The sequence below is a fragment of the Chanos chanos genome, chromosome 6 (genome assembly GCF_902362185.1).
Source record: "Chanos chanos chromosome 6, fChaCha1.1, whole genome shotgun sequence".
Classification (NCBI taxonomy): Eukaryota; Metazoa; Chordata; class Actinopteri; order Gonorynchiformes; family Chanidae; genus Chanos; species Chanos chanos.
In genome coordinates this window covers 30,868,074-30,893,198 of record NC_044500.1, presented here as the reverse complement: position 1 = coordinate 30,893,198, position 25,125 = coordinate 30,868,074, and the positions used below count along the sequence as shown (strand labels likewise).

Genomic DNA, 25,125 nt, shown 5'->3' with positions numbered 1-25,125 from the left:
AATTATTATTGTATAATTGGTTATAACTTTCGAATAATACGCAACGACACGTCGAGAGATTTTAAATATTGTGAGCAACTGTAAATATTATGTACGAGTACGCTAAGTGTAAAGACACCAATGGATTACTACCTGGGTTTAGTAGCAACTGCTGTGCGCATTTCCGTTGTTGTCTAGTGAAATGCGCAACCGGGAAACATCACGTCGGCATGACTGTCTTTCCTGGCTGGGGCGGGCTTAGTTTAACATTCCCGATGAACTGGTCTGCAATCAGGCGAGGTGTCTGATCAGTTTAACATAGCTAGCTCTCATGACCACTATGACAAAACAATCTTTTTAGGACTGATAACGGTAGTTTAGGTGTAGCTGTGAGTTAACTACCGTGTATGGGTCAGAATGGCGTTCTTGGATAAACCTTCAGCGGGGAAGCAGGTCCTAGATGACACCGTTGCGCTGACAGCAGTGATAGAAGCCAGTCAGAGCCTGCAGTCCCACACGGTAAGTGACTTGAAGTGGAATAACCCAAGCCAAGATCACGGGGATGAACCAGGGCTACAGTGATGACTGGCTGCACTGAAAAAAACAGCGCTGCCAGTGAAAAGCACTGCTTAACCAGGGATACTATAATAGTCATGCTAGCCAGACCTCTAACCTAGCTCTGTGTAGATATTTAAATTAGCTCAACAACCAGGCTAGCTAATGTTAGGACCATTAGGGCAGACTGACAGAAGCAGTAAATAGGTTAACCTGGGTTAGCTAGCTATGAAGCAGCAAAGCTACGCATTGAAGATATCCATCCTGCTATCGTGCTAACAGCTACGCTAACAAACTAGAGTAATGACATTAGTTTGTGAGCCCTTCGACGTCTACCCTCTTCACATGAGATTGCTTTAATTCTGAAAGGACACTACAGCTAATATACTCAAATCTAAGCAGCCCCTCAGTCCTATCGCAGTATACACAAGCTAGCTGGCTGTCAGCTACGTCTTATTTTGGGGTCAAATAAGTTAACATTGACTGGAAGAGTAGCAATGGCTCTACTGCATTCTGTCCAACGAGCTGGCGAAATTACTGGTGTTTTTGCTAGAGCACAGCCCTTTTCGAGGGTCCGTATAGTAACGTTAATCAAATGTTAATTCAGCTTCGACACAACTGACAGCGAGAAAACGGGCCCTTATTTTTTCCACAAACTGACAATGATAGTACCAACACATTAATTTCATTTTAAAATGTGCATTAATAAGTCAAATTATTATGATAACTTTCTTGAGGCAGCGAAAATAATTTTTCATTGGAGCATTCTTAACGTCAGCTAAGTTTTCTTTTGATATGTAAAATTAGAGACATTAATTGTGTGACTTCATGTGAGTGACCTTAGATGGTTACATTCATTTCTTCTCACTTTCCCGTTGGTCTACAATTTAACCACACAGTGACAGTTACTGTATATAACCTGGAGGAACACAAGGATTATAACGTTAGCAAACACCATGTATTGCCCTCACAGCTCTGTAAAAATGCCACCCCCTATTTCCTGTCGTGTCCTGTTATTTATTTGTTTTTTTCTGCCCTATATAACTTTGAACATAGATTAATCATTGACGGTTAGGTAAAAGTTGACAAATTCAGCGTTGCCAGTGGTGAGGCAGAAGTAAGCAACTGTTTGCGTTAAGGGAGCATACAACGTGAAAATGTCATTGTAGATGTATATGATATTAAGTCTGAACTGTTTTGTAGTGTGTATAACCTATTCTTGATTGTCATAAATTGCTTATAATAGACCAGAGCTTGCATGACCATGTTATACTTAACATGCTTTATTTACATCAGAGATTTACAGATTTATTTATTTAGAGATTTATTTGTACTTTTAACGCTCTTTTCGATACTATTTTTTATTTGCTGTTTTTATAACAGGAGTACATTATCAGGGTGCAGAGGGGTGTCTCAACAGAAAACAGCTGGCAGGTAAAAAGCTGTTATTCAAATGGTCAGCTGTATCCAAAATTGCGAACAACTGAATATTTGTTAATATTTGTTTTCGAAACCATAACATTAAATGTGTGGAAACTTAACAAACCACAAACAACGATTTTGGTAATTTCACATGACATATTGATGTTACAGGTCATCAGGAGATACAGTGATTTTGATATGCTGAACAACAGTTTACTGGTAAGTGTTATATGTGACTTCACGACACAGACACTGACACATTATTAGCCAAAAAAGAGGATGTCTCCACATTTTCTGCTGAGTTTTCACAAACTTGCTTGCATTATCCATGCCTGGTTTACAGTTTCCCAAAGTTTAGTCTCTTTCTCTATCTTCCATTTTCTCTTTCTCTCTCTTATTCTCCCTATGCTCTCTTTCTGTGTCTAATTCCCCTTTACCACCTTTTGTCCTCCCTCTCTCTTCTTTCCATACCCGTGAGCAGATTTCTGGCCTCAATCTTCCCCTTCCACCTAAAAAACTGATAGGGAACATGGACAGAGAGTTCATTGCAGAGCGACAGAAGGGGCTTCAGGCGTACCTGAACTTTATTACTGGTCACCACATCCTTTCCAGTTGTGAACTGGTCAAAAAGTTCCTTGACACTACCAATTACTCAGCAAACTACACAGGTCTGTACAGGGATAAAGATATATTTATTAATTATGATTTCATTTTCATAGATTTGGGCAATTTTGACAGATTAATAATAGAACAGTTACATAGTAGTACTTTCTAATTTGTTATTCCTTTAGTGTTTCTACTCTTGTGCTCTCTAATTCTTTTAACTTCTTTTATCCTTTAGAGATAGCCTTGCAGCAGGTTTCCATGTTCTTCAGATCAGATCCAAAGTGGGAAGTTGTCGAACCATTAAAGGATATTGGTAGGTTGCATCAGTGTGGTTTTTGGCTCATTGCCCTTGCTCTTCTTAAAATTTATTTGCCCATTTGTAGTAACACAACTTCATTATTTTTTCAAAGGAAATCATTTGAAAATATACCATAATATAACCCAATAAGCCTCATGTTTGGTTTTATTTTTGGTATTTGCCTCTGTGTTACTGTTAAAACATCAACACTTTAAAGATAAAAACCTTTGATGATAGAACAATCCTTTTAACTGGTTGGTAAATGCTGGCAAATTCTCAGTCATAAAATGTCTGCTCTGTCTAGGCTGGAGGATACGAAAGAAATACTTCTTAATCAAAAACAAAGATCAACCCAAGGAGCGACAAGTGTTAAGTTGGGTAAGTCTTGTTTGTGCTTCACGCTTCTGAATGCTTCTACGGTCCTATAGATTACATAGCTCTACGACTGTGCTTTAGGTTCTGTGGAGCAAAAGCAGTTCTGTTCACTTGCCTTATGTAACTGTGATTCAGCTGTAATCTGCCCTGGATGTTTGTAAACAACATAATGCTCTTTTGCTGGTTGCCATTCACTGCTCTGAATAGCTTAATGCTCTTTTTGCTAGTTGCTGTTCACTGAACAAGCCCGTATTTCATTTGTCAAGAGAACACACTTGCACATGCGTGGCCCTCTACTTTACAAGTCAGTGGTCATAGGATCTGTTTTGTTTTTCCTTTTGTTGTACAGGTTGATTTGGGTCCTGACAAGTTCCTGTCAGACAAAGACCTGCAGTCTGTAATGAAGCTGCTACCAACGTTTTCTGTGAGTGTCACATTTTAAATATTATAATGACATTTGTTCACTGGATGACGTTTCTCATAAGTCACAAATGAGAATGCCTATTTCCCTCAGCTATTTTATGTCTGAAGATGAATTTTTTTAGTTTGTCTGAAGTTGTGTGCATAATGACAGACTTTTATATTGTCCATTATTATGTCCTTTGGATTTTGACATAAAATTCAAAACTCACAGTCAGTGGATGAAAGCAAATAAATGTATCGTAATTATGAAAGCTACTCAGGGTTCTTCTCCATATCCACTGCCACATTTAGTACAGAAAGCTTTATAATAACTGATAACGATTCTGAAATATCCTCAAACCCATGGACTCTTCTAGATTCAAAAACACATGCTTTAGGATGAATCACCATCGGCCTCTGTCTCCTTAAGGGTCGCTACACAGCTGTTAATTATGTGGAAGAAATTGGGTAAAGAAAACAAGACCTCATGACTGTGCTATGGTAATCATATTGTTAAGAAGCCGTCTGAACATGCTAGTCTGCGCACAAAGGCAAGGCTTATGTGAAGCGTCTTTCATTTAGAGCAACAGCGTTTAGAAGAGGCATGCAGTTTTTATGGCTGGAAGTGAACTCCTTTAAAATGACTGGTTAAAGTGGAAGTTCGTTCCATTTGTCATATAAACCTATCATAGCCCTTGATTATCTGAGAATTTTTTATCTGACAGCTAGAATTTTAGGGTTTTTCTTTATGTGTGTGTTTTAACCGAAACACTCATTTTCTATTGTGACTTAAAGCTGCATGGATTTATGGTGCAATTACCAGTTTTCAAACTGTCAAATGGGTAAAAAAAAAGTTAAGATTTTGGCATGCAGGGTTTTCAGAGAAATGCGTGATTGTAATATGTAACGAAGCGTAATTCCGTTGATGCTGTTGTGACTGGTTTTTAGAGGAGGCAGAAGGAACCAGCATCTAAAGACAGCTGGTCTTAAAGAAAGGGATGCAAAGCTAGTTATGCTCTGTCAGCCAAGCATTGATGTACCAATAAAATATGAAAAAAAAAAAAAAAAAAATTTGAAAACACAGATGAATAATAGTCTCCTGAAACATGAGGAAATCAGAAAAATTACGAAGACTGTTTGAATGTCAAGGATGTCATGTATCTGTATGAGCCCATATAAGCATCACCTTTAAGTTAAAAATGCTTCTGTTGTCCACTGAGACTACAGTCTGGTTACTATAACAACCTGCTGTCGCGGCTAGGTGCTCCGTCAGAAATATTAGTTACAATAGCAGTTGTCCAAGTGAATGGCCATTATGATAAAAATGATGCTTCCTTAATCTAACGTGCAGTTTCATGTAATAGAAAAAGAGTTCAAGACAGATATTTCACAGTTACAACTGCAGTCTGGTGACAGTTTGATTAAAATTAGGGGCAGTGTTCTGAATATGCTATTACCGCTGTCTCTAGAATAACACCATAATAAAATGGTACCATTAAGTGTAAAAAAAAAAAAAAAATTACATCTAAAATGGCATTATGATTTTTTTTTCTTTCTCATCTTTTTAATCTTCTAGAGTCCATACATCTACCCAGTGACATTTGCCACTACAAATGAATCCTCTGCTCTAGTGATAAGGATGTTCAGTGAGAAAGGCACTCTTAGAGATCATATCTGCAAGGTATGGAGTATCATCTTGGTTACAATGTGTTGCTTTGCTGTGTGACTCTATGTGCTTGTGTTCGTGCATGAGTGCGTGCGTGCGTGCAGGCGAGCGAGCACGTGCGTGCATGTGTCTGTGTGCATGTGTATGCGTGTGTGTTTTTCTATCAAATTCAAAATGCCCTGTGGCCATTCTTACTGCCTCACATAGCAAAATGGCCCACACCCTACATTAAGGACACCAGTGTGTGTCAACAAATCTTGAACATCCTCGTATCTCATAGAAAATTACAATTGAAGTAATCTAATCTAACAGGCAGACCAACTCTTTTTTCAGAGTTTTTTCCATCGATGTTGATGTACTCCATCCATTCAAACTACTTCTTGTGCTTTTGTACAGTGACGCCCCCTTAATGTTTTTAACCCATACTGGTTCTATAGGTGAAACCCAAAGAGCCTTTCTTGAAGAAATACTGCAACCCCAAGAAGATCCAGGGCCTGGAGCCCCAGCAGATCAGGACATATGGACGGCAGATTCTGGAGGTACGTTACAGCACAAGCCTTTGTCTTAGCACTCTCTCTGCACTCACGTAATACAAGAAATTGTTTAGGAACCCCTTAAAATTTGACATTTTTGACATGCTCCTAGCTTTGAGAAGTCTCGTTGTATCTGCACCATATTTATCTCATGTGTTATGGTGAGATTTTTAACAATGTGTGTCACGCATTTTTATCATATCGTTGCCATTAAAACTGCAGAACATTACATATCATCCGTAACAGTTAGAGGGGTATTTCTGAATTGATAGAAGGTTGAGCAAGAAGAAAGACTTTCATTGAAGCAGACTGCGTTTGTTTTTTACTCAGAGGTTTGATTTGAGCCTTTGTTAAAACAACACGTTTAAAATGGTTCCTAACCGAATGCCTTCCTCTCTGTGTTTAATAAAGGCACTGAAGTTTCTCCATGACAAGGGATTCCCTTATGGGCATCTCCATGCCTCCAACATTTTGGTGGAAGACAACACATGCAAGCTGCTGGATATAGAGAACTCCTTATTAGGACTGCCCTCATATTACCGGCCCTACCTAACACAGTTCAGGAAAATTAATGTAAGTCTCTGAAGTGTCCTGTTAACCCAAAGCTATTGTTACATGGCACGTAAGGACAGAGAAAGCCAACACACTGCAGTAACATGTTGCATTAGTGATTCACTTACCAAACTGTTTCTAAAATGGTTATTCTGTGCTATCAAATTTAGTCTCTAGCCATTGTAAATGCACAGCTCTAGAGAAATCTAACTTTTTTTTCTTTTACTTTCAGACAACAGAGAGCATTGATGTGTACTCTTTTGGTCATTTGTTGTATGAAATGACGTACGGCAGGCCACCAGACTCAGTACCTGTAGACCACTACCCACCAGCTCCCTTCACATCTGTGGGTCAGTGGAACAATTCAGTTCACTCTCTCTGTTCTTTTCTCCCTCAGTAACGAGTCACATTAACTAAGAAACCTGCTGTGACTTCTGCCAAATTACACATAATTATTTGTTTGGCTTTGTTGTACAGTGTGCATATTTTCAGGAATAAGTTTTATCACAAAGAAATCTGAGAAGTGTCATCTGGTTTTCCCCAGTTTCAGTGCTACAGTCGATATTGTCCACAGAGGCCTGCAAAACAGGAATGCCCACTGTTTCACAACTCTTACAAACACCGTAAGTAATACTCGCTGGCCTTTGATGTCTTACTTTCTGTACAGGGAAACAAATCCTGATTCCCCTTCTCTTCTCTTTTTCCTTCACAGACTGTTTAGTGACACGCTGTTGTTTAATTCTGAGAAGTCCCAGTTCAAGGTAAACAAAAATCCATTCTAATATTTTTGAGAACAGGAAAAAAAAAACATTCACTGAATTGGTTTTTGTTGTTAAAAAATGTTAAGTATCCGTGTTACACTCGCCATTAATCATTTTAATATCCCCTTGGACATTTTGTCTTCATTAAAATGCTGTTGTTGTGTTTATTGTTTTCCCTTTTAACGTACAGATCCCAACCAAATTAAAGGACGCCATGAAATCTTCCAAAGAGTGTTTGGAAAAGCGTCTTCAAGAAGAACAAAGAACGGTCAGTGCACTTCGACTTTACTTTTACTCATCCTGTCCATTACATAAACACTGTTTTGTGTTTAAGGTCATAACTGAAAAACTGATGATGTGTCAGTATCCCAGTACAAAATGGACAGCGTCTGCTCAAAATACCAGTCGCAGTTTTGTGTTCCTGCAATGTACTGAGAAATGTATTATAGCAGCATATATCAGCAGCTCTGTAGAAATGCAGTGCTGAATGAAACCAGCTTCATCCTTTATCATCGTTGTTGGCGTCATCAGTGACCTGTGTTTCCTCTTTTCAGATTCACCAGCACAGGAGACTGACCAGAGCTCAGTCCCACCATGGATCTGAGGAGGAGAAGAAGAGAAGAAAGATCCTGGCAAGAAAGGTATTGACTGAACTGATACATGAAGACAGTTGTCTTTCTTGTGAGAAGTAATATTAATGCTTTTGTTGTTTTGTTTTTGTTCTTGCTTTTTTGTCATTTGTTTTATTCTGTTTTTGTTTTTGTTTCTTTTTTTTTTACAGAAATCTAGACAGTCAGCTTATGAGAATGATGAGGATCTGTCTGTCAAATACAACAATAACTCTGGTATGTTCCATGTTACATTAATGGGGTCTTGCCTATGGCTTACTTTTTTTGGGGGGGGGCGGGGTTTAGTAATAATTGTAGCCTATTCTGCCTTTGGTTTGACCGTTTGACATTGCTACCATTTGATTCTACACATCAACACTGGGCCCAATGAACCATTGCACAGACAGTATTTCCCCACCTTACAGCCTGTTTGTTGTTGCATTATACATTCACACTACATGCCTTGGTTTTGCTTCACTCACTCCCCCCCACCTTAACACCTCCCATTTCATCATAAAACATCAGGAAAGCTGCTAGCACAACTAAGAAAATGTTGCCTGGGCCCAGTGTCACAAGGCCACTGGCAGTCACCAATGTTACACTGAATCTGAATTTGAGTACTGGTAAAGGAATGTGCTGACTGTAATCTAGTGTCTTAACAAAGGGCTCTGCTTTCTTGCCAGGTTCAGGAGCCAGCTCCCCACCCACCTGCCCGTCATCCCCTACTCCTCTGCCCACATCAGGTATGTGCAACTGTCTCTGTTTTCTCACTTAAATGACATTAGTAGATACATTAGAAGATTAGACAGTAGTGACCCGTGTTGTCTGGTGATCAGTTGTCTGCCATTACGACATAATAGTTTTTCTATCTACATTTAGTTCTCCCCAGTAAAAGTAGGTCAGTTTAACCTTGTGGAGGTCATGTACGCTATATTAACTGGTTGAATATAGCGCTTTCACCTGTCATGCTTCACAGTTGTGATAGATTATGCTTTAACTCTTACATGTTTAAATGCTCCAAAGTCTAAACCTCATTTGTTGGAGTGTCGATCTTGGATTCACACCACACGTGGCTCAAGTACTACTGATGCTCTGTAATTGCTTAAACACATCATTTAATGATGAACATCTTATTCTCTCTTATCATTTGTGAACTCTTTTAAATGAACCACATCATGATCATAACTTCAAATAGATCCTGTGTTTTTTAAATCTACTCGTTCTTAATCAAACAGTAATGTTTATCTGCCTCTTTTTTCCTCCTGTGCTGTCTTCAAAGTAGAGCATGCACCATTTTGAACATGTGTGGGGTAAAGTAACTCAATACTAATTTCTCACCAGTTTAAAGTTGCACCATACCCTGCCTCAGAAGCAACTCTCTGTTACACAACATCACATCTCCAGTTTGGCTGATTCACACAGGAACACTTGTTTTAGACTGAATTGAAAACATTCAAGGCCTTTCTCTTACTTATCAGGATAATTGTATACGTGTTATTTAACAAACATTCCACCATACTTTTCTGCTGAGAAGGGTTAATGCAACTTTAAGACTTCACAATCTGCAATGGGCTTGCTTTAGGTACACCATTAAACAAGGTCACCTTTCCCCTCTATTTTACGTCACAATAGTCGTTGGCGTAAAATAAAATCTTCTCTGAAGTCCATGAATTGACACTTTGTGTTGTGGATTGTGAGCCCATTAGCTGTGCTTGTTTTTAAGCATTTTGAAAAACTGATGTCTTTTTTTCACGAGTATTGATATTGTGTAAGTGGTTAACTGCCACCATGTCATCTGTGCAAATGCGATACGAGGTACCTAATGTCGACAGGGAATAGTTTGGGGAAGCATTCTTTCATTTGCAAACAGTGAGATCATTGTGGGTGACATTTAAACATTTCGACTCATTCATTTAAAATTCTAATTTCTTCAAATGCTGTGGTTATACTGGTGTTTTGAGACAGCTGTTACATTTGTGAGAAAACACTGAATTTGCAGAGAGCAGTGCATACTCACAGTCTGCTCCTGAGGAGGAATTTATGGGGAGATGGGCAAAGGTCCAACAATATTATGGCCATCCACAGAACTAGCCTTTATGGCTACATAGCAAGAAAAATGGGATCGCAAAGATATGAATTTTCAAAACCAGCCCAGACCTGCAGCATACTGGCTAATGTTGATATCCATATTGTATAAAGTATGGAATTCTTTGAAAGATATTTCCCCAACTGCTAATTTGGTATCTCATGGTTTCCTTCTGACTCCAGCATTGAAAGGTTTTGTTTTTCTTATTGAGGTAAGGCAGGTGGGGATATTTTTCAAAGATTACTGCCATTAAATGTGAATACTTCTGTTTGTTTCTGATTTTTTCAGAAACTTCTACAATATTTAGTGTCAGATGATGTACCTGAGATGATTGTTTGAATTTTAGTTTACTGATGGCAAGGATCCTGGACAAGGATGAAGACTATTCCTGGACAAATTTGCAGTTTGAATGAATAATATCTTTTCAAAATGCAATTAAGTTCAGTACAAGGATACTCCTTGACCAAATAGCACTAAATCTTAAATCTCTGATTTTGTGCTGGCATAGAAAATGTGAGAAATCATTGCTCTGTGTAGCTGTCTTGCCTCTTGAAACTCTATAATTCATTTTGGAACTTTTTGACCCCACTGGCCATTTTGGAAATAGCCTGGTTTTTGGCCAATGGTAAGGAAGTAGTAGTTCAAATTGCCACATCTCACTTACATCTTGTGACATACAGCTCACCTCACTGGCTTTGAAAATTCAGCTTCTTTTCTGTCCTAAAAGATACCAAGCACCATTCACCACCACGACAAAAAAAATCTCTTGCCCATGCATGTCCCAGGGAAGTACTTTGTGCCATAGAGAAAAGTTTTCTGGATGACTAATATGATCTCAGTCATGCATCTGCAAGTTAAGTTTTGGCACGTTTACATACTGTGGCTGTGGGTTCAAGGGAACGCAGTTGGCTGTGTCCTCTTGAGGGTATGTTGGCCAGGGTCACTCTCCCTTAAGCTACACAGTAGTAGTCACTTATAGTTAGGAATTTGTGTAATTGTGGGCATAGTTAAGCGTATGGTATTCTTGTCAAAGCATGTCGGGCTGCTTGACAATACCACAAAATTCATATTGTGAAAAAGTGTACTGGCTGGCCTTACACATATATCGGAGGATATGTGTGCTGGTCTCTCACTGCTGCTGAGATAACTGCAATGCAAGAGTGAGAGCTAGAAGGTTATTGGTAATCGGTAGAAAAGAGAGGAAATCGTTACAAAACGATTCCCATATTCATCCATCTTAAATATTTTGCCTCTAAGCCAATTAACAATACATTTCAGTTGATAATATTTTTTACTTATGATTGTAGTTACAATTTTCTGTGGGTTATTGTCAGGGTTATTTACACATCAGTTAAGTTACCCTCTTAGTTATATCCATTACCTCGCTTTGTTTATTATGTTGATGCACTGCATTTACCTCACATGCTTTACTATGACTGCTTATTTGTGCAAAATGTGCGCATATATGTGTATCTTGATAAATTGTCCCAGTTATGCTAATTTTTGTTTCTTTGTTATAATAGGAGTCCCAACAGCACCTCCTCCTCCTGCTCCTCCTCCACCCCCTCCTCCTCCTCCAGGAAGTGATCCAGGACCCCCATCTCTCACGCCTCCATCTGTCAATGGCGTGAACAGAGGGGCTTTGCTCAGTTCCATTCAGACTTTTAGCAAAGGAAAGCTAAAAAAAGCAGAGACCAACGATCGCAGTAAACCACTCGTCTAAGACCGCTCCTTTCTCCTCTGACAGTTTCTCTTATCCCATGTCATTAGTACTATACTGACTTAATGAAATGTTCAAACTCCAATACCAGGCATTGTATTTATCCTCTTTGAGACTGAAGACTGGATAAGTTGATTGCTAATTATTAATGCGCAGATCTGCCACTGATTGCAAATGTTTGGGAGTTTTTATTAAAGAATGTTGCGTTCAGCAACTAAAACTTTAGGCCCCTAGACCTGTTTTGTTGTTGCCATCTTACTCTGGCAGCAGTTCTCAGATGCAAGTTTTTTTGTTGTTATTTTGCCTTCATTTTTTCTTATGTATTGATTTGACTGATTTTCATAGAGGGCACCAGCAACTGCGTTGAAGAGGAAAATTGCTCTCACAATGCAAATTATAAACAAGCAGTAAGTCATTTTATCTTGTAGTTTTTACTGAAACATAGTGCTATGGTGTTGCTTTTTAACAAAATGTATTTCATTATTTAATTGACCCTTAATTGAGTCCCCTTCAAACCCCACTTGTTTTTTGTTTTTGTTTTTTCTGAGCATGTGCCACATTAACCATTGTGCCTATATATAAGGAGAAGTGTTTTTTTTCCAGGGAGACATTTTCAAATGACATGCTATTTGTTCCACAGCAACAAAATGGCTTTCTATCACATAAGTGCAAGTTTACAATCACAATTAGACCAGAATTAAGAGAGCTGTGTATCTGAATAGTAATATCAATAGCCTTACCTTGGCTTCCCTTCTGTCAATTTTTTAAAGCAATACCAAGGCAGCCCCGTTTAGATATCAAATAGAGTCTTAATAATAATAATAATAATAATAATAATAATTTTGCCTTAATTGTTCATTCAATTTTACTGTCAAGTAGAGAAATACAGGAGGAAATGATCATACTGATCATTCAGATACATTGAATAAAAATTTGACACAGGCTATGTAAGTGTAATTTAAAGAAATTTCATGCCAATTCCTCAACAACCAGCTTTAGAATATTATGGAGAAACATGACAGGGTTTGTGTATGAGCCAGACTTAATTGCCTGATTAATCATAAATCACTTTTTCCTGTTACAGTTATCCTGATTGTATATGCATTGATACACTTTTTGACAGCAGTAAGTAAACAATGAGTGGATCCTACTTAAATGCAAATCAGATTATATTCTCAGATTTGAGATTTATGTTAAGTCTTCAGCACTTTACCACTGTATTTTACAAGGTGGTCCTGAAAAGAAGTAACGCTATAAAGTTTACATTGAATTGAACTTTTGTTATGAACTGTATTGTGTAGAGTAGTTATTATCAGTTCTAGACCTCAGAGTACTGTTTGAGAGGCCTGCCGTTGCTGATCTCCTCTGTGCATATGCCACAACCACTGTTTTAAGCACTTGAGGTGTGCATGCTTGCGCTGTTTTTTTGTTTGTTTTGTTTTGTTTTTTTCTTTGAAAACCAGACCATTGTTTTTCCTTTCAACATTTGCCCGATTCTGATCCAAAGAAATTACACCCTTATGCACGTCCTTCCCCCTTATGCTCAGGAAAATGTATTATGCTTGGGTATATTACTGGAATTTTCAAGAATGGGAGCGTCTATTGGTGACTTATTTTTCTAGGTGATTAATTTTGATACGTGACACTCGGTATGGAAACCATTAGGTGCTCCTTACTTGCGTATGCAGCCTCTGGCTATGTTTAATTTTTTGAGTTGAGGCGGGGAGGGGATGTGTAAGAAAGGGCAGAATTTTTTTGAATAGGAATTGGAATTAATTTCTTGTGGTGTTTTTAATGTTTTAATTGAATTGTGATGTTGTTTTAATCATTATATTGGAAGTAAAGATAATGAAAATGGTCTTTGTGTTGACCCTCTCTTATATGTTTAATAGTTATGTTTCAGCATTTGCTTTTCTTAAGCCTTGACTGGCGCTAAACTAGTCACTCAGATCAATATTGTTAATTATTTATTGTAAATCGAAGTTAGTGAGTTATACAGAATGTGCCAGTGATCAGAATATCTCTGAATGGAATTATATAGAACTGAAAATTGAATAACTTCAGTTTGAATGATTTCAATAAATATAAATAAATAAATAAATACTGTGTTAGTATTCAACATGGTGACCAGGCCTGGGTTAGAGTGAGGATGAGGTATTTTCACAAAAATAGGCACATTATTTAGAGTATAAAAATGAAACTTAAAATGTTTCACACTACAGTTCTTTTCCTCATTAAATTAATGTACATGACACAGTGTTTTCATCTAGTGGTACATATTTCTCTCTGTTTTTGTCTGGCTTTATAGCATTGTGAGAATAATTTCAAGGTCTGAAGGTCTTTTCAAGGTCTTTTCATAATCTGAATGAAATAAAAAAATTCTCAATGAATTAAAAGGTTGGACATTGATTGTCCGTGGTGTAAACTGTTTATCAGCCACTCAACAATTATTTATATTTTCTGTTATCATTGAATTATGTAATATACCAGCAGGCCTTGTTCATTAGAGTGGGGCAGCTGTGTAAAATCATTCTAGTCTTGCATATCACTCTTTTCCCAGTCTTCCACTACATTCACACTGCTCATCTGGGGCTTTGTAGAAAATAGTGGACTCAAACTGGGGATTTCTATAAAGTGTCATAATTGTATAATTGTTTCTTTCCAAATTTTAACACCACACTTCAAACAAAATTTTCTATGATTTCATTTATCTGCTTTCTTGAATCAAAAATAGTTGTATAATTCAGTTTGCAATTTGGTTGAGCAATAGTAGTATAACTGCTTTGACCACAGTGTTGTAAAAATGATAAATGGCCATGTTTTCCACTCTGATAATTCATCAAAGATTGTATGGAAGTGAGGCTTGTACCATTTTATTTGTTCATCTAAATAAAAATGCTGAATCAGTAATGTGTAGCTGAATTTTACTGATGCTGATATATTTTGTCTTACTTTGTTTATGCAAGTCTTTATTTATATACATATCGATGTGTAGTCCTCCCACAGACGTGTTTGTCCAAACAATTGACAAAGAGTATACCAAATAACAAACAGCCTGTACTAAAATGTGAGTATCTGTGGAAGGGAGGCATAAGTAGAGACTCCTCAGCATAGCAGTGATAAGTAAAGCCATGTGATTTTATAACGGGAAAAAGAGAGGGTGTTTAGAGTGAGAAGAGGAGTGGACCAAGGACTGAACCTTTTTAGGCACCTGTTGAATCTAGCCGTGGTTTAGATACTTGCCCTCCATGAAACCTGGTATGATCGTCCATTTAGGTAGGATGTTGGCAGTTGCGTGCAGATCCTTACATGCCAAGGCGCTCAAAGTTCACCAGCAAGATGAGGTAGTTTAACATATCAAACGCTACAGTCAGATCGAGCAGAGTGAGGACAGAAGACCTACCCTCCGGTCTTGCAGATCATAGGGGCCATTCGAGGGCTGTCTCAATTTGGCCATAATTCCTTTTATTCTGTATTCAAACAAAAAAGAATACGTAACCCGTGGTAGTTTTAGTCTGTTTGTTTGTCTCTCAGTCAGACTTAAAATAAACATCATTATTAGGGTTTTTGCCTCCCAATACAGAAAATTATGAGGGGACCTCAAGGCAGTCGATAAGAAGACAACAGTCAGCAGTAAAACGGTAACATTTTAACAATAAATCCTAATAGCGACTTGACCTATTTATAAAAAATGGTGGGGGGTGAGCCTGAAAACCAGTTATGCTCGAGTTGGAGCCATTATATTAATGTAGTTATTCGTTCGTTAGTTTATTCATTTCTGTTTAAATATATGTGCATTAAGTATTTATCCTACGACCAACTTCTCCAAGTACATACGATCAACCTTGCCCTTGGACAACCTAAACGCTTGGTGATGTACTTCCGCTCGTCTCACGTCAGGTTTCCTTTGATTGGCTACTCAAATTGTTGTCCCTCTACCGATCAAACAACATCCTCTCCTATTGGACGAGTCCGTGAACAGGGCAAGCGTTCTCCTAACAGAGGACAGGGGAAAGATGGCGTCGCTGAGGTGCTTTCTTCGCTCAGGGAGGGTATGTCTTGAATAAGTTGCGAGTCTTTCAACTGACTCCCGGTGTTAATACTATGTACCACCGATGATTTGTTATTGTCTTTTGTCTTATTACAGAATGCTGTTTCTGTCATTCTGCGTAGAGAGTTCCACAAGACATCGCCCGCAGCTTTGCAGGTTGGCAAATGTGATGCTCTGTCTAACCTTCACTGCAGCTGTCAACGTAATGCATGGCAAAATAGTTGGTGGTATCGTTGAACAATATGCACAGCGATAGATTGTTTCAAGCGACCAGTCATCAGTCTCTTGTGTAAAGTAATACTCATTTTAACGAGTTTTAACTTGTTTCTGAACAGCTCGTAGCCAGACTCATTCTTATTCACTTGGCTAGCTGCCTGTAGGATCCTGTCGCCCGCTAGCTAACCGCATTTGCTAACTTACTGTTACTTACAGTCAAACTAGTTTGACTGATGCAGAGTTTATCAGTTCTTGAACTGGTTTTTGTTGAGGTCATGTATGAGTTAAAGACAAAACTAGGGTAGATGTTTCGCTGCTCAACATGATATGTCCCTACTGATTTGCCAGTGTTCCGTATGTGGGGTTACGTGTTTTGAAAAATTTTAAGTGCCTTAGTTTGCATGACAGTTTTTGCAAGAGAGTTGCCGGACTCAAGCATGAAGTAAGCGGTGTGGTAATTGCAGGTAACAGTCAGAGATGCCCTCAATCAGGCAATGGACGAGGAATTGGAGCGGGATGAACGGGTATTTCTCCTTGGTGAAGAAGTTGCACAGTACGATGGTGCCTACAAGGTTAGTCCGCCCCCCGCATTAAAACTTACAAATAAAAATGATGTGGATCTCATGGAACTTCTTAGCATTGTTGTGAGAAAAGGGTTGATTGTATCACACATAGTTATGATTTATTTTTCCTGTTGCAGGTGAGTAGAGGGCTGTGGAAGAAGTATGGAGACAAACGTATCATTGACACACCCATTACTGAAGTGAGTAAGAGTCACTTTTTATGTAGACCACATTGATCATAAACTTTACACACTGTGCACTGAATTACACTAAAATAAATCCAATATTTTTTCACTGCAGATGGGTTTCGCAGGTATTGCTGTTGGTGCTGCAATGGTGAGTCAACAAATATTAACTGATTTAAAAAAAAATTGTGGCCTTCTCTTCTTTTGACCACTTTTTGTAGCATGAGTTCATTTGAATCTCTGTAAGGCACTCATGTAAATTTGGTTGTGTATTGCTACATGTTAAATGCATATTTAAAAGGGCTCAATTCAGGCAAGACCATGTTGATAAGAGAGCACATGTGATAATAAATATGATTTTTGATGGCCAGTTTGATGTTTGTCATAGCATTTCCCACCCCAAAATTTCACCCTAGTGATGAAAATGCCTATTATTTACATGGCACATCTCCGAATTTAACCTCCACAAACATTGCTTCAGACTAGGTTACCTGTTAAACTCAAGTTGTGTATCAATCATTAATCTTGCCTCTAATCACTATTAATCGTGCCACTGTGCAGTCACTGACCATGTGAGAATTTCATCATGGGAAAAAACAAATATATTACCACATGGGTGTGTCACCAGTTAACTCTTCACTAGCACAGATCTATCTATAGCCATTGTCACACCACTCTCTATTCTTTGTGCTGTTTTTCTACTGTATAAAAGTAATAACTGGTCAGTCATGTTTATGGAATGAGAATAATACATGTTTTGCAGATTTGTTTTCTGTAGCCTAATCCCATTTAATTCATTTCTTTAAATTACAGGCAGGTCTGAGGCCCATCTGTGAGTTCATGACCTTCAACTTCTCCATGCAAGCCATCGATCAGGTCATCAACTCAGCTGCCAAGACCTACTACATGTCTGCCGGTCTGCAGCCTGTCCCTATAGTGTTTCGTGGGCCCAATGGTGCCTCTGCAGGTGTTGCAGCACAGCACTCTCAGTGCTTTGCAGCCTGGTATGGACATTGTCCTGGGCTTAAAGTAATCAGTCCATGGAGTGCGGAGGATGCCAAAGGGCTCCTGAAATCAGCAATCAGAGATGACAACCCGGGTAAGCTGTCACACGCAGAGAAGTGTACCTGTGTTGCGTGGTATGGAATAAGGGAATATTTGACTTGGAATCATGTTGAATTAGGGACATTTGATGTGGATTTGTATTGAATTGGTGTATTTGGCATGGAATCATATTGAATTGGGAGGATTTGAAGTGGCATCATATGGAATTAAGGGTATTTGATAGGGAATCATATTGAATTGTGGGTCTGTTGCATGGAATCATACTGAATTAGGGGCATTTGACTTAGAATGACGCTGCCAGCTTTATGACGTCCATTTGAAAACCTGTTTAACGCTCTGTAGAGGTACGAACCAGTTCAACAAAACATCAAACGCAGGAAATACTTTGATGACCCTGGGAAACAGTCACTATGACATGTCAAACTTGTTTGACTACTCCACTGTGCTGTCTGAAATAATGGTGAGGTAGCTTATTTGTTGTGGCATTATAAATGATTTGTGAATTCCTTTCCTGCACAGTGGTTGTTTTGGAGAATGAGCTTATGTATGGTGTGCCTTTTGAGATGTCAGAGGAGGCACAGTCAAAGGACTTCACCATACCCATTGGAAAGGCAAAAGTTGAAAGACAAGGTGAGTACAAATAATGAAACCAGGTAGGCAGTTACACAGCACATCTTGTGGCACATCTAAGTGAGGATTCTGCAGAATCAGTCTGCTCATAAAAACGGAGTTTTGGAATGGTGTTTTATTTGTTTTGATCTATTTTGTTAATAATGAGGTGTTATTTTTTTGTATGTGTGTGTGTGTGTGTGTCTAACCATGCTAGAGGATTAAGTTAGCTGAAAGGGATTACAAAATCTACATTAGATCAGGCTTTTCATTAGGCTTTTCACCAGCTGATTTATACCATTAAATAAGAACAAAGAAATGATGTCTTAACATGCTCAGTTTATGATTACATATAAAACTTTTAAACAGTACTGATTTGATCTCTTATGATCTTTGGTGTCACACAGGAAGTCACATCACTCTTGTCTCACATTCCCGAATGGTTGGACATTGTCTTGATGCAGCTGCTGTCCTGGCAAAAGAGGGCATTGAATGTGAGGTACGTGATGGTAAATGAACTCTGGAGTAAAAATGAGTACATTCAGTGGTCCCACTTTCCATTCATAAATTTTAATTATGTATAATTTCAGTCGACAGTTAAGTCAGCAGTTTGAACCAATGTATGGTTTCTTCTCCTCTGCTTGTTCCCTGTCTCACTGATAAAATTTGCAGGTTATTAACTTGCGTACCATCAGGCCAATGGATATAGACACCATTGAGGCAAGTGTGATGAAAACCAACCATCTTATTACTGTAGAGGGGGGCTGGCCACAGTTTGGCGTAGGAGCTGAGATATGCGCCAGAATCATGGAAGGTAAAGACATTTTGTTTGTGTTTTTTTTCTGCTCTCTGAATGTACAGCCTATGCCAGCATGTATGGTAATATAATGGAAGTTGGTATAAAATACAGAAGTTATATGTATATATGTTCATCTCTGTTACATTTTAGGCCAGGCATTCAACTATTTGGATGCTCCTGCCATCCGGGTGACTGGTGTGGATATCCCCATGCCATACGCAAAGATACTGGAAGATCACAGTACACCCCAGATCAAGGATATCATTTTCTCTGTCAAAAAGACTCTAAATGTCTAGCATCAGATCCATCTCACTTCCCACTTTTCACAATTTTTTCCCTTCACAACAATTTCTAGAACTGGTCCCCATGTGATACTGTCTCCCTGTATACCAAAATGTATTTGTAAGAACAGACTAAGATTAAGTCTTAGAGACAGTCCAAGGCATTTCTGTTCTGTTAAATCTCTGGTATTAAATGTTGCATCCATTGTATCACTACAATTAGTATAGGGATTATCCCTTCTCATTTGGCCCAAAATAGTTTTCTGTTTTTTAAGAGGGAATATTTATTATGGATGTCAAGATATCAGCTTATGTGTATTATTTAGCAATACATGACTCTGTAAACTAAAATAAACTCCATGTTATCAATGTCCAGACATATTAGGGGTGGTGTTGCTGTGTGATGTGTAGTATTAAATTTAATAGTTTGAAAGCCAATAGCATGTCATCTCAAATCTACTGATGCCCAAACAGTGACACAGTGGAATCCAGAGGCCAAGAAAAAACACAAACCTGTGAGCAGTACAAAACAGACAATTTTCAGACTGTAATTAACATGGAAAAGACATTTGAAATGCCCAGTAGCTAGCTACTCATGAGTAATGTGTTGATAGAAAAGAAGTTAACTTGGGAAATAACTTTCTCAAATGTGTTTGTTCCTGATAATGAAAATATTAACATAGGGGGCAAGTTTCCTGCAAGCTATGGAGAAGATGGGTGTGTTTTCCAGACTTGGTTTAGATCCACTGAAACCTATACAGGGCAAAGTAAACACCAATAAATAGAAAGTCATTTTCAACTGTTATTTACATTGATGAGAGATCACTTCTCTCCTGATAAATGACAGTCTGGAGTGGTATCTAAGCCAGTGTTTTCCAATAACATTAACAACAACAACAAAAATCAAAGCCAAAATGATGGAATTAATACTGGAACAATGTTGTCACATCCTTCCAGCTGTGTTTTTTCTTAAAATCTAAGGCAAGCCACACTGAAGCTTTTCTGGTGGTTTGTGGTGGCCCAAAATTTAATTGCACTTTTGCTTCATGCTGATGTTTCCTTTATTTTGGTAGTTACCTGAACATGACTTCAGTAAATTTTTTAAGTAGGCACATAATCTCATTCAGGGATATCACAGTGTTTTGAGTAAATGAATGGAAAGAGAGGCAAGTATTAATGCAGACAAATACAGTCACAAATAGTCACTTCACATTGCATATATTTTACATATAATAATATGCCCATCCTATTTCTGATGGATGAGTGGTTTATCCAGTGATTAAAATAGAGGCTATGGCGTAGGATTCTACCTCATAATGTCATATCTTGAGGTTAAGAGCTATAACTAACACAGCACTGCCTCCTACTGGGGAAACTAATCTAATTTCTCAGCCCTCAACAAAAATGAAATCGTTTCTGATGTTTTATATAATGCCATTATACATACTTGATTTCTGTATTGAATATTGAGGCAATTGCTCGACTATCATAATAAGGAATGTTAATACCAAAACGGCAACAGAATAGGTCAGAGCACTACACATGACACTGTTTATATTACTAACGTAATATGTCCTCTTGTTTCAACAATGGACAGTGCATGGTGCTTTAACTGAATTAACTTACTGAAAACAAATCAACCCTGCAAAAGTCATTGGTCGCCCGTGTGTTGATGAATCAGAAGAGGCGGAGCTTATTTTTGCAGTACAGCTGACTATCGACTCTCCGAAAACAGTCTGCAGAGGACAGTCGTAACGGAACAAATTACAGGTTAGCCATTTCTGTACATGGTTTTATATTCTACGCCAAATTATTGTTAGATAGTTTAAATAAATGAAGCAAAAGCCTTTGGTCACAGTTCTACAACGTTATGTTAATACTGGAAATACAACATCATGAATCGCGTTCATGGCACTGTAGCGGTAGATTGCACAGGGAAACAGATCTCTTCACAGCATTGCAAAATAGGAAGGATATGGATTCCTCTGCGGACTTCCAGCTTGCATGACCATGTGATGCACTCCTCATATGTCATACTGGTAGAAATAATGGCCTTACCTTTTGCTATACGCTACTAGGTGTGGTTGTATAGGTCGATGACTACGTCATATAGCCATCAGGAAGATGTTTGGGAGATTGCACTGTCGGCAAATAAATCTGTAGGATGAGATGGTTATGAATACAGAGAGAGTAATGCGTATTCAGGTAGAGTTACATCTTGCCGTTTTAGTGTTTATAATTAGCGTGTACTATTGTATACTTGCGTTACTGCACCCCATATTGCATGTTAAACTTGATTAGGTTGTACCCCTCGCACAGAAACAGATTTAGCATTTGGCTGCAAAAATGTTGCTCGAATAGAGTACTAATCAATTACATTTTATTACAGGTGAAGAATACAACACAAGGAAAAACTGACTTTTCAGATAGTCAGCTTGTCCTGTCACTTGAGCATCCAAGCAGATGTGCAAATGGAGAATGGTGACTGGGGATACATGGTCAGTTGCAATACACTTACAGACTAAAATGCCAAAACCTAAGGTAAATCCAAACATCACACAGGGAGACAAGTGTTTACAGCTTAAGGGACCCACTTGCATTGAAGAGCCAAATGAATCACAATTTTGGAAGGAATTTTTTCTCATTTGCCAAAATATATATATTTTAGGGGTGTAACAGTACACAGAAGTACAGAAGTCACGGTTCAGTTCACACCACGGTTTGGACATCACAGTTTGGTACGAGTTCGGTACAACGGGAAAAAAGCAGCAAAGTCCCCAAACGCTTAAAGGCTAGGGTTCTTCCATTTATTTTGAACAGACAGTAGTGCACGTTACAGTTTGTTCCACCTAGTGTGGTATAGTCTACCCTGAGGTAGTTTGTACAGCCATAAAGGTGCCATAGAATGGAAATCACGATTTTCCATGCCCCTTTGAATGCACTGAGATGAATGTACAATGTAAACATTGTCAAAGTATGAAAACATGCATTCTCCTCCTACTGCCATACGATCTATGTGAAGAGTACTAGCCTTTCTACTGCCCGTTCTGAATTCGCGTGTTTGTGACGTCACAACTGCACATGGCCGCCTACAGCAACGTCTAGCCAGTCGTTCGGCTATTGACAGCCAGTATTGCCATCTATTACTCATTAAGAAATTAGGTTTGCTTCTTACCACAATATACCGGTAAACAAGGACTTAAGGTCCTTGAAAACCTATGTCGTAATATGTTTACACCACGATCGGATCCCAAATCGGGGAGAGAAGAGAACGAACCAACTATTATAGAGTGAAATGAGAGACTCGCGCTTGTGAAATTTTGTTCCACATTACGTTCATCAGTCTTCGCACATAGACTAGGGCGTACTCTCCGTGCGACTAGATGCACCGAGCCGTAACGTCCGTAGCGTGACGGTTCGGGACGAATACACTTACCGTTCCGTTACACTCCTAACATATATATATATATATATATAGCCAGAGTGAAACTTGTTTTGACTTTGTTCCTTATTCAGAAATTATGCAGAAGTTCTGTAATGCATTTTAAAATATCAAAGAGGCAGCTGAAGAAAACCAGCAAGTAATAATGTGTGCAAACAAATGAGCACACATTCTGGTTTAGCATTATGAAAACATAATATTCCCCAAGGCTATTTGTGTCTGTTGTTGAACAATAATTTGTGCTCATACACAGTAAAACTATATTTTTACAATAATACAACTGCTCAGAGAAAAATAGGCCACAATTACTCATCAACCAATCTACAAAACCATAAGGAAAAAAATTGAAAATACAGTTTTCTTCATTCATTAAGTATAAAACTAACGTAATGGTGTAACAGTGGTCTAATAGAGGATTACCCAAACTACTAAAAATGTGACCAAAAACCAACAGCTTCATTGTTGTTTTGCAACAACTATCTCAATCTCTAGTTTTGAATCAAAATAAAAATGTGAATGGAAAAGGGCAGTCCAGGAGCACAGACTGAATAATCTGAAGAATTGACAATAATTGTAAAAGCGAATGTCTTTCTGTGTTTATGTGTTTGTGTCTTTATATATTTGAATGATTATAATGGATGTTTTCCATATGTACAGAGTTAACATTGACATTCAGGGACACATTTTTGAACTGCTTCTTCAACTTCTGTCAAAGCTTAGTGTCTTTTGTTCTTCTTTGACCTTTTACAGATGACCCGTCCAGTTACTCTAAATGTAGGTGGCCATTTGTACACCACTTCTTTGTCCACACTTCAGCGTTACCCAGACTCACTGTTGAGTGCCATGTTCAGTGGAGATTTTCCCATAGCTCGAGATTCCCAGGGCAACTATTTCATTGACCGGGATGGGACTTTGTTCCGTTATGTCTTAAATTTTCTGAGAACGTCAGAATTGACTCTGCCATACAACTTCAAGGAGATAGAGCTCCTGCGTAAGGAAGCTGATTTTTATCAGATTGAGCCACTGGTCCAATGCCTAAATGACACTAAACCGGACTCACCCTACCCTTTGGACACGTTTGAGCAGGTGGTGGAACTCTCTAGCACTCGTAAGCTTTCCAAATACTCTAACCCTGTGGCTGTCATCATCACACAGCTCACCATCACCACCAAGGTTCACGCTTTGCTTGAAGGCATCTCCAATAGCTTCACAAGGTGGAACAAACACATGATGGACACAAGAGACTTTCAAATCTCGTTCACATTTGGACCTTGTGACCACCACCAGGAAGTGTCTCTGAGGGTTCACCTTGTAGAATATATATCTAAGCAAGGTTTCACCATCAGGAACACACGAGTACTTCATATCAGTGAGAGAGCCAATGAGACCACAGTAGAACACCACTGGACTTTTTGCCGACTGGCACAGAAGGCTGAGGACTGATTCACATATCAACAGTCTTGTACTGTCACTTATAATTAAAAGTACAAGTCATGGCCTTGTGGGTTCACTGCTAGTCATGATGTATGGAGCCCCATAGATCCATCACTATGTCTGATGAAGGGTACATTTGCTGTTTACACAATGACGTGCATTTTTACTTGATTAAACTGCATTTTTTATGATGTAAGGTAAACATGGCAAATTACAGTCATTATTTAATAAATCTTTGTACAGTTGTCAAATAAATACAGATTTAAAAAATCAGAGACACCAACATCAAGTGTCTTAATAGGGTGCTGGGTTACCAGAATAGCTTGAGTTCACTTTGGGATTGATTTCTCTATATGAAATACAGTTGGAGGACTGTGACACCATTCTTCCTGAAGAAATTCCATCATTTAGTGTTTTGTTTATATGCTGTCTCAGGCACTGCTCCAGAATCTCCCTGAAGTATTCTACTGGACTAAGTTCTGGAGACTGGGATAGCCATGGAATATGGTTTATATAATTTTCAACCTTTCATCTCAGAATGCACCACATATAACTATACTCAGCCATTCATTTCAAGCAGAGGGAACGATTTGGCTGTAACTGTATTTCTATAGGTATTCTTTGCACCACTTTTAGTAATAAGGAGTTCATACTCTTCAGTCTAATCATACTTTCCTGCCCCAGGTGGATATTTTCAGTCAACTAATATGGATTTGTTTATCTGTTCTGCCTTGAATGTAGAATCAATGCAGATACTTCAGTCTAACATACATTTTTGACCATAGTTGACCCTGAATGATGATGTCATTCCTTTACGTTCCCATGCCAATTTCGGTTTAGCTGCTGTTCCTCACGAAACATCAGCAGGTTCAACAGTTCTTGCCACTGAAGCTGTAGCCTAGTAGCCCTATCAATCA

The 25,125-nt window shown here is 38.5% G+C and overlaps 3 protein-coding genes across 16 annotated transcripts; all 3 read left to right on the top strand.

Annotated features, from left to right (window-relative positions):
• The first annotated feature begins 236 nt into the window (after positions 1–236).
• On the top strand, positions 237–13,423 carry pxk (PX domain containing serine/threonine kinase). Of its 12 annotated transcripts, none has more exons than XM_030778664.1 (18): positions 237–498; positions 1,918–1,968; positions 2,128–2,175; positions 2,438–2,624; positions 2,798–2,875; positions 3,165–3,238; positions 3,585–3,659; positions 5,214–5,318; positions 5,741–5,842; positions 6,248–6,409; positions 6,621–6,738; positions 6,933–7,011; positions 7,101–7,149; positions 7,340–7,417; positions 7,704–7,790; positions 7,931–7,994; positions 8,441–8,500; positions 11,367–13,423. In XM_030778664.1, the coding sequence occupies exons 1-18, from the start codon at positions 397–399 to the stop codon at positions 11,564–11,566; spliced, it is 1,719 nt and encodes a 572-aa protein (XP_030634524.1). In that variant the 5' UTR covers positions 237–396; the 3' UTR covers positions 11,567–13,423. The 12 variants fall into 12 exon arrangements, with proteins under 12 accessions (XP_030634524.1, XP_030634532.1, XP_030634526.1 ...); XM_030778672.1 differs by having other exon boundaries at positions 9,037–11,450; XM_030778666.1 differs by lacking the exon at positions 1,918–1,968.
• A 1,538-nt stretch (positions 13,424–14,961) lies between these two features.
• On the top strand, positions 14,962–19,711 carry pdhb (pyruvate dehydrogenase E1 subunit beta). Of its 2 annotated transcripts, XM_030777235.1 has the most exons (12): positions 14,962–15,204; positions 15,464–15,615; positions 15,711–15,770; positions 16,295–16,402; positions 16,531–16,593; positions 16,694–16,729; positions 17,392–17,494; positions 17,546–17,677; positions 18,163–18,273; positions 18,660–18,751; positions 18,925–19,066; positions 19,202–19,711. In XM_030777235.1, exons 2-12 carry the CDS (start codon positions 15,580–15,582, stop codon positions 19,345–19,347), a joined length of 1,029 nt encoding a protein of 342 aa, XP_030633095.1. In that variant the 5' UTR covers positions 14,962–15,204; positions 15,464–15,579; the 3' UTR covers positions 19,348–19,711. The 2 variants fall into 2 exon arrangements, with proteins under 2 accessions (XP_030633095.1, XP_030633094.1); XM_030777234.1 differs by having other exon boundaries at positions 17,392–17,677.
• Positions 19,712–21,777: 2,066 nt separating this feature from the next.
• Positions 21,778–24,217, top strand: kctd6a (potassium channel tetramerization domain containing 6a). Of its 2 annotated transcripts, none has more exons than XM_030778500.1 (2): positions 21,778–21,830; positions 23,525–24,217. In XM_030778500.1, exons 1-2 carry the CDS (start codon positions 21,804–21,806, stop codon positions 24,215–24,217), a joined length of 720 nt encoding a protein of 239 aa, XP_030634360.1. In that variant the 5' UTR covers positions 21,778–21,803. The 2 variants fall into 2 exon arrangements, with proteins under 2 accessions (XP_030634360.1, XP_030634359.1); XM_030778499.1 differs by having other exon boundaries at positions 21,807–21,873.
• The last annotated feature ends 908 nt before the right edge of the window (positions 24,218–25,125 follow it).